We start from the raw sequence: 12,814 nt of genomic DNA, 5'->3' as shown, positions 1-12,814 counted from the left end.
AAAATATGCGATCAAAGCAGCTGTTCAATTAATAACTTTGCTCGAGTAGTGGGATCTACTAAATTATCCGATAAAATTTAGGATAGCTAATTTTTAAATTATAAATTCAAATACAATGTCGCAAAATATACTGAACTTCAAAAGATCTTTTGTATATTTTTTCCCTATATATATATATATATATATATATATTTAAATACAACAAAATCTTTTTAATATGAATTTTACTAATTATGCCATGGGTATAGTCATCCAAATAATAATAAAATTTATTGGGCTGGGCCTGGGCCTTATATGTGCGTGGGCCGACAAAAGTGTCCCCACAGCAATTATTATGCGTCCTTTCGCTTTTACTCCTTTGGTAATGTTGTGTTAGTCGCTTAGTCCTCCATGGCGGTAATCGTACCGCGTGGGTATCCTGTTCCTCGCCCTTGAAAAGTCATAAATATAAATAAATAAATAAATAATAAATATCCAATTTAATGCCGTATAACCACCGCTTACCTACAAGGACCAACCGAAACCCTCCGATCTCCCCGATCCAACGGTCCATATTCAATACAACTGTTTCTCTTTTTTATTTTTGTTTTTATTTTCTCCCTCCCAAACTCTTTCCCTCGGACGAGGTGTAGTATAAGGGCCCTTTTTCTTCGCTTCTCCGAAAGCCCCAATACGCAACCCTAAATCCCCCAAATCCCCCTCGAATTCGATCCTTGGAAGCAAAATACTCTCTCGAATCGTGTTCCCCGACTCGATTTAGGGCGGGAGATTGCTTCTTTCGAGGATCCGGAGGGGAATTTGGGTGGGGGTTTGAGCGGGAGCCATGGCGGTGTTCGAGGATTTGATTCGGTCGATCGAGCTGTGGCTGAGGCTGGCGAAGAAGATGCAGCCGCTCGTGAACCCTAATCTCGATCCGGTGCTGCTGATTCCGGGGATCGCGGGGACGGTGCTCAATGCCGTGGATGAGAATGGGAAGGAGGAGAGGGTGTGGGTTCGGATTTTGGGGGCGGATCATGAGTTCCGGACGAAGCTTTGGTCGCGTTTTGATCCCTCCACGGGTAAAGATACGATTTTGTCTTGTTTTTTTTCTTTTTTTGGGGGGGGGGGGGGGGGGGGGGGGGGGGGGGGGGGGGGGGGGGGGGCTTTTGATAAGCTCATCTTCGTGCTAGTTTTAGCAAATAATCGAGTATGAAGTGGTTCCTTTTGTGTTTCCTCCGTAATGTTTGGTGCTGTTTAGATTGAAACCGTAGAACATGTAGCGCTTTAGTTGGATCACATCCTCTCTACCTTTGAAAACACCATAATATATATATAAACATGGATTGGTAGATAAATTTTTGATGTTTTTAAGTAAAGCTGGGGATATGTATCTTTTTAATTTCTAATGTAAGCGAAAATAGGTGGATATTTTGTTCATAAATCCGGTTTTTTTTTTTTGTAGTTTGAACTTTGAAGGGAATGAGCTCGAAGGACATAGTATATTGCTCCAAATAGAGTTCTTGCTAAATGGAATGTAGTACTCTCTGTCTCTAGTTTTTACTGAGGCGAAGAGTTGCTGTAATCATAGCATGAGATTAGCTTGAGCTGCTCTAACTTTCTTTTTATCATGGAGCAGGGAAAACAATTTCTTTGGATGAAGCAACAAAAATTGTTGTTCCTGAGGGTAGATATGGACTATATGCAATTGATGTGTTAGATCCAGATATGGTAATTCTCCTTTTTAAGCACCTTTTGCAAAACTATATCTTTTTAGAATCGTATGTTCGGTTAGTTAGACTTGGAGCTAGTTGTTGGTTCTTTTTTAATGATCATTTGCATTAAGTCAAATCTGTGAATTTGTTTCTACAGATTATTGGAAGTGATGGTGTTTGCTATTATCATGACATGATAGTTGAAATGATCAAATGGGGATTTCAAGAGGGTAAAACCCTCTTTGGGTTCGGATATGACTTCCGACAGAGTAACAGGTATGACTTGCTGAAAATGTTCAATGCCCTGTTCTCATTGTTAAACATTAATATCAGGTAGCAGTGTTTTCATATCTTATGTTGCTATATGATAGCGCGCGAAGCATAGTTGCCACAGTGACACATATAAAACCTTATAATAAGATTTCGTCGGATAGAGTTTTTTTCGAGAGTGATTGCTCAATTAATGGCAACCCCTTTTGTTTTTCAGGCTTCAGGAAAATCTGGATGGCCTTTCTGCAAAACTAGAATCAGCATACACTGCTGCGGGAGGAAAGAAGCTAACCGTTGTAACTCATTCCATGGGAGGATTGTTGGTGAAATGCTTCATGTCGCTATATAGCGATGTAAGAATTTATATATTCCATTGGAATTTATATATGTGTGGTTATACTCCTTGTTTCTAACATCTTCTGCTGATGACTTTTATTTTATTTTTTAAAATTTTCCTGACATAAACTACTTTACATCATTCAGATTTTTGAGAAATATGTGAAGTGCTGGATCGCAATTGCTGCACCATTTCAAGGTAGGTCTAGCATATGATCTTTTAAAGCTTGTTTATAGTTACCTGTTATTGGTTCCAAGAGCATCTTGTCATATTTCAACTTTAGTACAAGAGAAATAAACTTCTATGTTAATCTATTTTGTCGTAAATTGTGAGTTTCTTTTCTGGTGATGTGTTGTATTGGGACCGCTGAAACTGTTTTTTACATCAGTTGGCCCTTTCATTTTTAATTTAATAAGGGGAACTATTTTTTCTTTGTAGTGTGCATATTTGTTTGAGAATCTCACTATATACATATAATTTTTCTTTAGTTTGTTCTTTTCCTGTTTATTGTTATGAGAATACTCGGTAACTCGTGGGCAGGTGCACCTGGATATATTACAACGAGTCTGTTAAATGGGTGTTCCTTTGTGGAAGGATGGGAGCAGTATTTCTTCATCTCCAAATGGAGCATGCAACAGCTGGTATTTCTCTGCCAAATTGCCAATTTGTCTTTGGCGTTGGTTTTTTTTTTCCTTCAACTCTTTTTCCCTCTTCTGAATGATATTTTGGACTTGTTGTGAGTACCCAATATTATCTACTATCCAGAAGAGGATCTCTCATCCTCAATTACCTCTCCTTTCCCCCCTCTTCTTTTATGTGACAAGCATTCAAATTACAGATTCTCCTGAACCATTTTAGATTATTTGGGACTGCACTTTTCTAAGTGTTTATCAAGATGTAATGTTGTTTGACTGCTATTTCAGTTGATTGAATGCCCATCAATATATGAGTTGTTGGCCAACCCCGACTTCCAATGGGAAAATGTTCCACTTTTGCAACTGTGGAGGCAGAAGCATGATGATTCTGGTAACTCTAGTGCCCTGCTGGAGTCGTACGAACCGAAGGAATCTATAGCTTTGATGACTAAAGCTCTTTCAAACAATGCGGTGAGTAGCTGGAAACCCTCACTTTTGCATAATTTCTACATGTAAAAATGTGCAAACTGTGTAGGATTCATGTTTTAGCCAAATTCTTTTATACTTGAACACTTTTTTTTGCAGGTTCCGTGTGGTGGATCGGAGGTCCCTTTCCCCCTTAACACCGACATATTGAAATGGGCAAATGAAACTCGCGAAGTTCTATCATGTGCTAAGCTTCCTTCAACAGTAAAGTTTTACAACATCTATGGAATAAATAATTCGACACCCCATAGCGTGTGGTATGGTCTTCCTCTTCCCTTCATGTTTGTAACATTTCTATTGATTGTTTTGCCATTTTCTCTTTATATATGGAAGTAGTGGAATCATATCTACAGCCAAACTTGCTATATCTTAGATAGCACCATCACTTTTTGGAAACACAAAAGCGTGCCGTTCTAAATAAATCTGATGGAATTTCCCTGATTAACAGGTGCTTTTTCTTTTTTCTCTTAGTATCTTCAATTACTACATTTTTTGCCCTTGCAGCTATGGGAGTGAAGATGCCCCTGTTACTGATCTTGAGCAAGTATTATGCTGCGAGGTAATTTCCTACCTCCATTTATAATGAGATAGCTCAATTTTCCAAAAATTTTCTTTGCTACAAATTTGGGGAATCTGACTCTCTTCTTCATGAAATATATCTAGAACTGCAGAGTGAGTTCCTTTACTATCGCTAGCTTTCTGAGTTGAATTAATGCATTGTTATTTTGTGTCTTTAGCCAAAATATATCTGTGTTGATGGTGATGGGACCGTTCCGGTAGAATCAGCCAAGGTATGCCATCCTTATTTTCTGTTTTTCAGTTGTGTATTTGATTCTCTGTTTGATACCATGCCTTGCTTCTGCTGTTAAGCATTTCGATAAAGCCAGCATAATATACAGTCACAATAATGCTTCGGTTGTGCGCACGTGCCAAGTTTGTGGGGAGAAGGGGACTATATATGCATAAAATATACCGTAAGTTCTCTAACAAGACCGTGTGTCTTGAACCTTGCAGGCCGATGGCCTCGACGCGGTGGCAAGGGTTGCTGTCCCTGCCGACCACCGTGGGATATTGTGCGACCGGCACGTTTTCCGAATCCTCAAAACTTGGCTCAAGGCCGGAGAACCCGATCCTTTCTACAACCCGCTCAACGATTACGTTATCCTCCCCACGGCCTTTGAGGTCGAGCGGCACCGCGAGGAAAACATGCAGGTTACCTCTCTCAAGGAAGACTGGGAGATCATTTCCTCGAGCACCGGCGGCGATTCCGATAAGATATCCACCGCCGAAATTCCTGCTATGGCGGGCTCATTATCGGTATCTTGCGAGGGTAAGGAGGGTTTGTTAGAAGAAGCCCAGGCGACGGTCGTCGTTCATCCTCAAAATGATGGGATTCAACATGTTGAAGTTCGGGCCGTGGGTATCGCCATCGATGCATAGATTATTGAACTCTTCGCAGGCATAATAATTATATTCCGATGTATAGTGTAATTATTTATGCGGATAATCCGCCTACTACGTAAAAGTATTTGATGTATATAAGCCTAAATGTAAATACAAGTCTAGATGGATCTGTTAACTACTCGGCTAATGTGCCACGGCACGATGTTCTATGCCGGGTAATTAATTAATTGGTATGTACTAATGTACTGTTAATATCTATGCATGTTACGTTATGGAAATGAAAAGTATTGCTTAAAATTTAGTGTTGTTGCATCGTCTTACTTTGGTTGAAAAAGGCCAAAAAAAAGAAAAAAAAGAAAAAAAAGGAGAAATGGTGGGGTAATCCTATGATATGCTTCAGGGAACTCTTTTATCAATTTAACTATCTGAGTTATTGCTACGATATTTCCCAAGTGTAATATTGTGTTCCATTGTTTATGGTGCAGTTAACTGGATTGTGTAAATGAATTAATGATTCATTGGCTACATGGATTTTGCTAATTAATATTACACTTAGGCAGAGCTGAAAATTAAGGTAACAAAGAGTGTAAAACAAATAATATATAATATTTGGCTCACATTAGAACTAATTAAAGGAACAACAATAATAGTTAATTAACAGGGATATGAATGGTTCAACAAACGACGAGGGTGTGTAAGTGTAACACCCTTACACAAATTAAAGGAAATGAAGAGCACACAAATTAAGGTAACACCAACATTATTTAATGAACTAACAATAATTCAACTCTCAGAAGCACGTCTCGAGAAGGCAGCAGCAACACAGCGCAGCGCAACTGCAGAAACAAAATAAATTATAAATAATCAAACAACACTCAATCAATCAATCAATTAATCAATGGAACAATAGTACGTAGGAAATGCATGCAGCAGTCATAACTATTTTCTCACCATCCCTTCCAGAAACCATCATGATGACCGCGCTCCTTGGTCTGCAGGGGGACTTGCTGCTGAGGATAACCGGCGGCGACGCCGTCCTTCGGAGGGTATCCGGCTGGCGGTGGCACCACATAAGCGTAGGCCTGCTGCCCCGGCGGCGGATACACTGCATGTAGATCAACCAATCAATTCATTAATATATATTGCTGTTCATGTAGTATCACATATATGAATGGACAAAAATTATAAAGGGAGCCTCTGCAATATTAAAGGATAGTCTAATCAACCGCCCGTCAATCTGAAGAAACAAAGAGTCTTTTTGTGGTGAGAAGGAGAATAGATATAGATCGATACCTGGAGGAGGAGGTGCTTGTTGCTGATTGAAGTAACTCATCTTCTCACAGTACTAGAAAAGTGACTAGGAGCAGAAGAAGAAGAAGAAGAAGAAGAAAGAAAGAAAGAAAGAAAAGGAGTACTGGAGAGGGGATCAGGCATGCATGCATGTAGGATGCATACATATAATTATATACATATGAGGATGTTGATTGCTTAAAGGTGGAGATTTCTCTAACCAGTAATTAAATTTTAGACAGGGATTCAAAGGTCGGTTTCTACTTCCAACAACGCGTTTTTTTGTCATTCATTCATATCAGGAAGGGAGCATGCAGGGGGGCCTGCTGCTTGTTTTCTTATGTACAGGTGATGTCACCCTCTCTCTCTCCCCCTGTTATTACTTGTTACAACTTACAACACAACAACTTTTTAAGCCATTTGTTGTTATATATATATCTATCTACTATTTAAACTGTACTACAAAAAATATTTCTGCAGTCGTAACCATGTTTGTAATTTACTATCATGTAATAGTTCAAAGTATTCTATTACAAATGATATATATACATAAAGCATCAATTTTTGGGGGCTACAAATTTACTATATTTTAGTATTTTAGCAAAATGGTTTATAATATAAAATACATGTACACATTGCTTTTGTTACTATATAGAAATGTAATTACGATCGAGCTTGGTCGCACAAGAAAAGGAGCGCGTTTGCGTGAGCGGAGTCACATGTTTTGTATCGCTTCCGCTCTGACGCAGAGCGCTTTTGGTTGGCGGAGGTGCGGAGATAATAGTAGTGTTTTGGAGGTTCTGTTTACAAGTACTCGGTTTAATTCGGGCCGTTCATCCGCTCCGAACTGCTCCACCATATCTTTGACATTTGGCTCCGAAACAAGATATGCGTGTATTGTCTATTTGTATGTGTGACACCACGTTACATATCTTTCCATGTTATTATATTATGTATAGTTTAATCGGTTACGTGGCTACAGTAATTAGAATTTAAAATTTTGAGTACTGACCATTAAGGGCAATATTGGTTCACGATTAAAATAAAAATGAAAAATAAAATTGAATTGTTTTGAAATGAAAAATAAAATAACGAATCATTAAAAAATATTTGATTATTATTGAAATGAAAATCAGAATAAAAATACAAAATTTTTTAGAGAGAGTTTTAATTAAAAGAGAAGAAATTAAGTGATGAAGGAAGAGGAGGAAGGTGCTGGTGAAAAAGAATTTTGAATAGTTCATTTTGGCATGGGTCAATTCGAGATTTACAGCCGAATTGATCAAACCGGAGTGGAATAGGAATCGAAATAAATTCGATTCCTATAAAAACAACTTTTGAAATCAATAAATTTCATTCTGATTATATAATCTAAAATAGGTGAACCAAACATGCCCCAAGTTTTTTTACTACTTGCGTTAGGAAAAGTACAATTAATTTACAACATATTCAATGTACAGTTTGTGTTGGCCCAACCCCCAAAAAAAGGAAAAAAGAAAAAAGAAAAATATTTCCCTAAAACAGATAGGATTGCCCAGGGTAAAGCATTTCAATCTCTCCACTTTTAGTAGGTTCTTTTTCACTGCAGTTTTTATCAAGCTTCAACAAAATTTAACATGCAGCAACTTTTCCCACCAGAGAAAAATAAAAAGACCAACACAATTGTAACAAGATTGAGGGGAAAAATTGAAACTATACTTGAAGTTTAATTACGCTACTGCAATTTTTCGGCAAAAAAACACAAAAAAGCCCATAAATCGAGCAGTGATCTAATCAGAGAAGATATCAAAATTATGGGAGTAGATGAATCCAATCTGATTACACATCACTTCTTTTTTTCCTTTTCCTTTTCCGGTTGTTTGATCCCCAAACTCTTTCCAAATGAGGATAGCTGATGCATACAGCCATAAATACCCGTGTGAAAATTCACGGTAAAAATCAACAGTTATTCGAGGCAAAGATTCTGCCACCACTGTCGGCACCGAGGGAAACTGAATGTTACGCTGATCATGCAAACTCAGAAATCTGTAGGGTAGTTCTCGGGCTTGAACCATAAAGAGAAATCGATTCCTTTCTTTTTCAATTCTTCAGTGGCAGGGCCGATCCTCTCCAGAAGCTGCATTTTCAACTATGACATCAGATGCAGCGATATGCTACTTAACAATACAAACTATGCCGTCGCTAGCAAATAAATATTATTGTTTTCTGTAGCAGGATTAGGATTCACCTTCTCATGAATGGCGCCGTTGGAAACCAAGACGGAGCGATCAAAGACCGTAAACTTTCCACCATCCATGCGCGTGACCACTCCACCTGCTTCTTCAACTATCTGCTCCAAAATCACAGCGTATAGGAATAAACATTCTGGCAATGGTATTTTCCAGTGGTTTTCTTCTTTTGGCTGTTTTGTTTCTTTTGTGGAATTCCACAAAAATAGAGCTTGATTTTCTAGCACTTGCTGGTTAGCTGGGGGAATCGTCGTCTATATTTTCCTCTTGCTTGTCTAGTTTGTTTAGATTAAGAGACCGTTCTCAAAATCTTCACATGATTTTCAGGATTATTTTGTGTTTCTTTCATTTATGTTAGGATTAGGGGACTCTGCTTCATTGCATGTTTCTTTCATCTTGTAAGGATTTGGAGAGCGCGCTTCATTCTCTAACCCAAAACTTTGTAATCAAGCTCAACTTTAATGAATAAATTCCTACAGGCTTAGCCTCGGGAAAGAAAAAAAGAATAACGAAAAAAAGGGAGTCTCAACTTATCAGCTAACAGGAGAAATAAAATTATTTTCCTTTTTTTAATTACATTCAGGGATGGAATTACAATATACGAGAAAGCTATGGTACTAAACTGGAAACTTGTAGGAACTAAGACATGATATCTAGATAGTACAGGGACTATCCATACATTTGTAGCCAAATTCATAATTACTCGAGTATATAAGATTACCAGCACACCAGCTGCCATGTCCCATGGCTTTAGACGGTACTCCCAGTAGGCCTCGACAATTCCTAGAGCGACATGAGACATGTCGACTGCGGCAGCACCTAGCCTTCTCACACCCTGCATATGCCTTCTTTTAAAAAAATGAAAGAAGTAATATGAGGACATTCTTATATAAAGTATAGTTAAAATTCCCATGTACCCTGCTAATATCAGTAAATTCCTTGAATAAGTTCATGTTGGTCGTCCATGGATCATCATGTTCATATCCGAAACCAGTTACCAGAAGAGATCGTTCCACCTAAAGGATGAGAGGAAATAGACAGGATGTTGAGGTAAAACTAAGGAGAGGATGTATCTTCCTTAAAAGCCCTATACAGTAGAAAGGAACTATTTACACAATCAAAACAAACATTTCATGCTTGTAGAACAAGAACTGAGAGAAAATGCATCATACAATTAGTCCGAACAAAATCATTTATAACATCACACTCTTCTTAATAACCGACATATCACTGTTTATAATGTCAGCATTTTGATAAATCAACTCACTTGGCTTATCTCATGCAACCTTTTTTTCTTTATTTTTCATTTTCTCTTTCTTGCATATAATTCTGTATCCAGTTTATGTTGAGGACTGACAGAAATACATAATAACATATTGTTTAATGGGAAGGTGGTTGCAAGATATTGTGATCTAGGGGGCAGTTATTAAAGTTAAAAGAAGGAAATAATTTGAAATTAGGATCAAATTGGGCATTAAATAAAAAATTACCCAATAATTTTAGAAGAAGAAAATGTTACCTGATCGGTCTGACTAACATGAATCTTCTGGCCATTACAAAAGGCTCCACCACCTATTAAAGAAGCACGTAAATATTTCGGTATTTAATCACAGAGTTTTAAGTTCTGGCAGAAATTTGACATTACAGGTAATTTTCAGCTCTTACCTGATGATGCAGCAAATGTGCGAGTATTCCAACACATATGACCACCCAAAAACTCGACCTAGGGAAAAAGAAAATGTATATGATTCTACAATAAGAATAAGGACAACTATTTTGGAAAAAAAAGGAGGAATGATACAAATAAAAAAAATGGATTAATTATGGGAGATCAAGTTGCTTAGCCTTGAGGAAATTTCCCAGCAGGAATGATATTAGTAGGCCAGAAAGATATCAACACAATTCAAAACAACTGAACTAAATAACCTTAAAAAAGAATATAAAACAAAAAAGATATTGAGGAAGTTTTCAAGTTATTTTGTTGTCATATCAGTGACAAGAACATAACAAAAGGTCAAGCAACTTACTTGAGTTTAATTCAAGTTACAGAGAAAAGGAAGATACCACAGATGCAGCAGCAGGCTTTCCACGGAAAAGAACACCGACTGATACAGCAAAGCTGGGGTAACCGTGTGCAAAATTTGTCGTTCCATCTACAAGACCAGAAGATAACCAATCAAACACAAGCAAGTAAAAGAAAAACTTATTTACAATGGAAAAGAAGTCCAAAACCAACAATATTATCACCTTAACAACAGCACAAACCCTCAAACCAATATATCAATGAGTTTTTTCAATTCACAAAACTCATAAAAGAAGGTGCGGTCTGAGAGAAGCAAACCTAACGGATCAATGCACCAGAGATAATCCGACAAGGAATCCCCAATAAGGCCACCTTCCTCCCCAAGAATTAGGTGGCCTTTAAAATTCTTTCTCACAACTTCTAGGATGGCTGATTCACTCATTTTATCTGTGCTGCAACAATGTGACAAATTAAGCTTCAAGTTTGCTAAGGTTAGTAAGCATAAAAAATTCAAATTTTGCAGAAAACAGTTGCTCAGAGAAATATTCTCAATGGTTTTGTTCCCAAACCTGTGATTTTGTCAACAACGAGTGAGCAATATTTAGGGGTGATTTTGTATTAATCATGACTATCTCTTTATTTGCTAAAAAACATTAGATATCAGAAATAAACATCTCTGCATTGCCCTGTTTCTGTTTATCTGTACAACAATATATGTTCCAAAAATGTTTTGCAAAAATAAAAATAACCATTAGCAAAAAAAAAAAAAAAATCACTTAAAGTTGTTTTGTAAAACATTCCTTCTCCAACAACCATAAAAAGGAAAAAAACCGGCTCCGGTTGTTTGCTCAAAGTTCTATAATTTAAAGATTTAATATACGTAAGAAGCCAAAACTTTACTAAACTACAGTCCACTAAAAAAAAAAAACTTAGTAAACGCTTCTTGCGGAATAGCATTTTGTGCAAGTGTTTTCTTACTCAGTCACCAAGTCGGTAAGGCCCTTGTAACTAATATTTCGAGGCTTATTAACAGCTTCCATCACAACCTACAAAGCATAGTAAACAAACGAAAGTTAAGTGGAAATGCAGCAACCACATTGGTTTGGTTTAAAAAAAAAGCAAAGAAAGGGAAAACAAAAAAGTCCGCAAGTGCCTAACACTTCACAGAGTGAGCACAATTACAATGACAGCATGAGTGAAAATAGAGTTTTTCCGAAAATCAAATTATTGGGCTGAAAACTGGAAGAACAAGGAATAAGAATGAAAAATAAGTATCTTCTTAACTGCTTTTACGTTTGATTTTCGTGAATTTCTAAATTAGCTATATGCCAATTTACGTAAACCGTAAATCATAAAATTAAGGGCATAACCATCTAAATAGTGAGAAGTGACAATATTTTGGCAGTTTGGTGAGCAGGAATAAGAAAAATGAGAGCTCATCTAAAAATTAAACTATGCAAGTACTCAAATCAATCCAAATTGGGTTCTTCTTAATTTCAGAATTTAACATATCTAAGTAAGTACTATCCCAACTCATCAAAAATACCTAAATTTTAACCAAAATAAGCATAAAATGAACTAGAAAGAGGGGGCTAACCTCGGCGCCGGTCCTCGCGGCAGCTTCAACGACTCCGAGGAGCTCCGCGGCGGGGATCGGCCCCGTCTTTGGGATTCGGAGACAACTACTCTCAACGATCTGACACTTCCGGTGCTTCCGCTACCAGGTGGTGGTCGCCTCGGCGAAATCCTAGTCGACTTCGCGCCATTCCAGGGTATGGCGGGAAATCGCGGGCGCGTGGAGAGAGATGAGGAGGAGGAGGAGGAGGGGAGGAGGTGTAATCGATTCATGGAGAAATGGAGATTTTGATGCTTCGTCCTCCTCTTCGTCTTCGTCTTCTTCTTCTTCTTCGTCTTCTTCCTCGCGCGTGTTCAGATGCTTTATTCGTGACGGAGAAGCGGTTGGTGGGGGTCGAGCGAGCAGAGGGACACTATCATACATGGACCTGTTTAATGGACCGAGTGCACCAAGCCACCCGTGAACTGTAGGAAGAAAGACGCGGACTTCGCCCGCCACGTCATCTGTGGACCGCACGGTCTTTTCTTGAGGTTAAAATGTATAGAGACCCCCTCAGTTATAGCTATTCTGATGTAGGCCCCTCCACGTTTTATTGATCAACTTTTTAGAATTAAATAATATTACTGAACAGATTTTAAAACATTATTAATTTTATTTACGATTATTTTTTAGCAAAAACACACTAGTTCAAGTAATGACGGTTAGGATTTCCATAAATTATGGCTCAATTAATTATATTCAAATCTGAATTTTAATATAAATAAAGGCCAATTCTAATAGATATAGAACTATTGATATGGTATATTTTATCCCTATCCTATCCTATCTATTTAAATTAAATAAAATTCTAATCAGATTTTGATGGGAAGTCGAT

General features: G+C 37.7%; 3 protein-coding genes across 3 annotated transcripts; 1 reads left to right on the top strand and 2 right to left on the bottom strand.

Annotated features, from left to right (window-relative positions):
• LOC109720511 (lecithin-cholesterol acyltransferase-like 4) lies at positions 606-5,124 on the top strand. Its single transcript, XM_020247679.1, has 11 exons — positions 606-1,058; positions 1,616-1,707; positions 1,849-1,967; positions 2,179-2,314; positions 2,445-2,496; positions 2,839-2,939; positions 3,222-3,404; positions 3,519-3,676; positions 3,924-3,978; positions 4,157-4,210; positions 4,434-5,124. The coding sequence occupies exons 1-11, from the start codon at positions 824-826 to the stop codon at positions 4,857-4,859; spliced, it is 1,611 nt and encodes a 536-aa protein (XP_020103268.1). The 5' UTR covers positions 606-823; the 3' UTR covers positions 4,860-5,124.
• Positions 5,411-6,471, bottom strand: LOC109720512 (cysteine-rich and transmembrane domain-containing protein B-like). Its single transcript, XM_020247680.1, has 3 exons — positions 6,117-6,471; positions 5,775-5,928; positions 5,411-5,659 (listed from the first exon to the last, which is right to left on the bottom strand). The coding sequence occupies exons 1-3, from the start codon at positions 6,154-6,156 to the stop codon at positions 5,614-5,616; spliced, it is 240 nt and encodes a 79-aa protein (XP_020103269.1). The 5' UTR covers positions 6,157-6,471; the 3' UTR covers positions 5,411-5,613.
• On the bottom strand, positions 7,761-12,363 carry LOC109719986 (phosphatase IMPL1, chloroplastic-like). Its single transcript, XM_020246845.1, has 11 exons — positions 12,128-12,363; positions 11,962-12,046; positions 11,343-11,410; positions 10,683-10,816; positions 10,406-10,494; positions 10,007-10,064; positions 9,861-9,913; positions 9,259-9,357; positions 9,063-9,176; positions 8,341-8,442; positions 7,761-8,229 (listed from the first exon to the last, which is right to left on the bottom strand). Exons 1-11 carry the CDS (start codon positions 12,361-12,363, stop codon positions 8,131-8,133), a joined length of 1,137 nt encoding a protein of 378 aa, XP_020102434.1. The 3' UTR covers positions 7,761-8,130.

This window comes from Ananas comosus, linkage group 14 (genome assembly GCF_001540865.1).
Source record: "Ananas comosus cultivar F153 linkage group 14, ASM154086v1, whole genome shotgun sequence".
NCBI lineage: Eukaryota > Viridiplantae > Streptophyta > Magnoliopsida > Poales > Bromeliaceae > Ananas > Ananas comosus.
This window is presented reverse-complemented; position numbering and strand designations above follow the sequence as displayed.

What these genes read in the sequence shown, in the direction of transcription:
- LOC109720511 (XM_020247679.1), top strand. Translation starts at nt 824, where the DNA reads ATGGCGGTGTTCGAGGATTTGATTCGGTCGATCGAGCTGTGGCTGAGG. An exon ending in TCGACACCCCATAGCGTGTG is followed by an intron (nt 3,677 to 3,923) that starts GTATGGTCTTCC and finishes TTGCCCTTGCAG; the next exon opens with CTATGGGAGTGAAGATGCCC. An exon ending in AGCAAGTATTATGCTGCGAG is followed by an intron (nt 3,979 to 4,156) that starts GTAATTTCCTAC and finishes TTGTGTCTTTAG; the next exon opens with CCAAAATATATCTGTGTTGA.
- LOC109720512 (XM_020247680.1), bottom strand. Translation starts at nt 6,156, where the DNA reads ATGAGTTACTTCAATCAGCAACAAGCACCTCCTCCTCCAG. An exon ending in ACAAGCACCTCCTCCTCCAG is followed by an intron (nt 5,929 to 6,116) that starts GTATCGATCTAT and finishes ATCTACATGCAG; the next exon opens with TGTATCCGCCGCCGGGGCAG. An exon ending in GATGGTTTCTGGAAGGGATG is followed by an intron (nt 5,660 to 5,774) that starts GTGAGAAAATAG and finishes TTGTTTCTGCAG; the next exon opens with TTGCGCTGCGCTGTGTTGCT.
- LOC109719986 (XM_020246845.1), bottom strand. Translation starts at nt 12,363, where the DNA reads ATGTATGATAGTGTCCCTCTGCTCGCTCGACCCCCACCAACCGCTTCT. An exon ending in CTGGTGCATTGATCCGTTAG is followed by an intron (nt 10,495 to 10,682) that starts GTTTGCTTCTCT and finishes CTGGTCTTGTAG; the next exon opens with ATGGAACGACAAATTTTGCA. An exon ending in AGCCTGCTGCTGCATCTGTG is followed by an intron (nt 10,065 to 10,405) that starts GTATCTTCCTTT and finishes CTTTTTCCCTAG; the next exon opens with GTCGAGTTTTTGGGTGGTCA.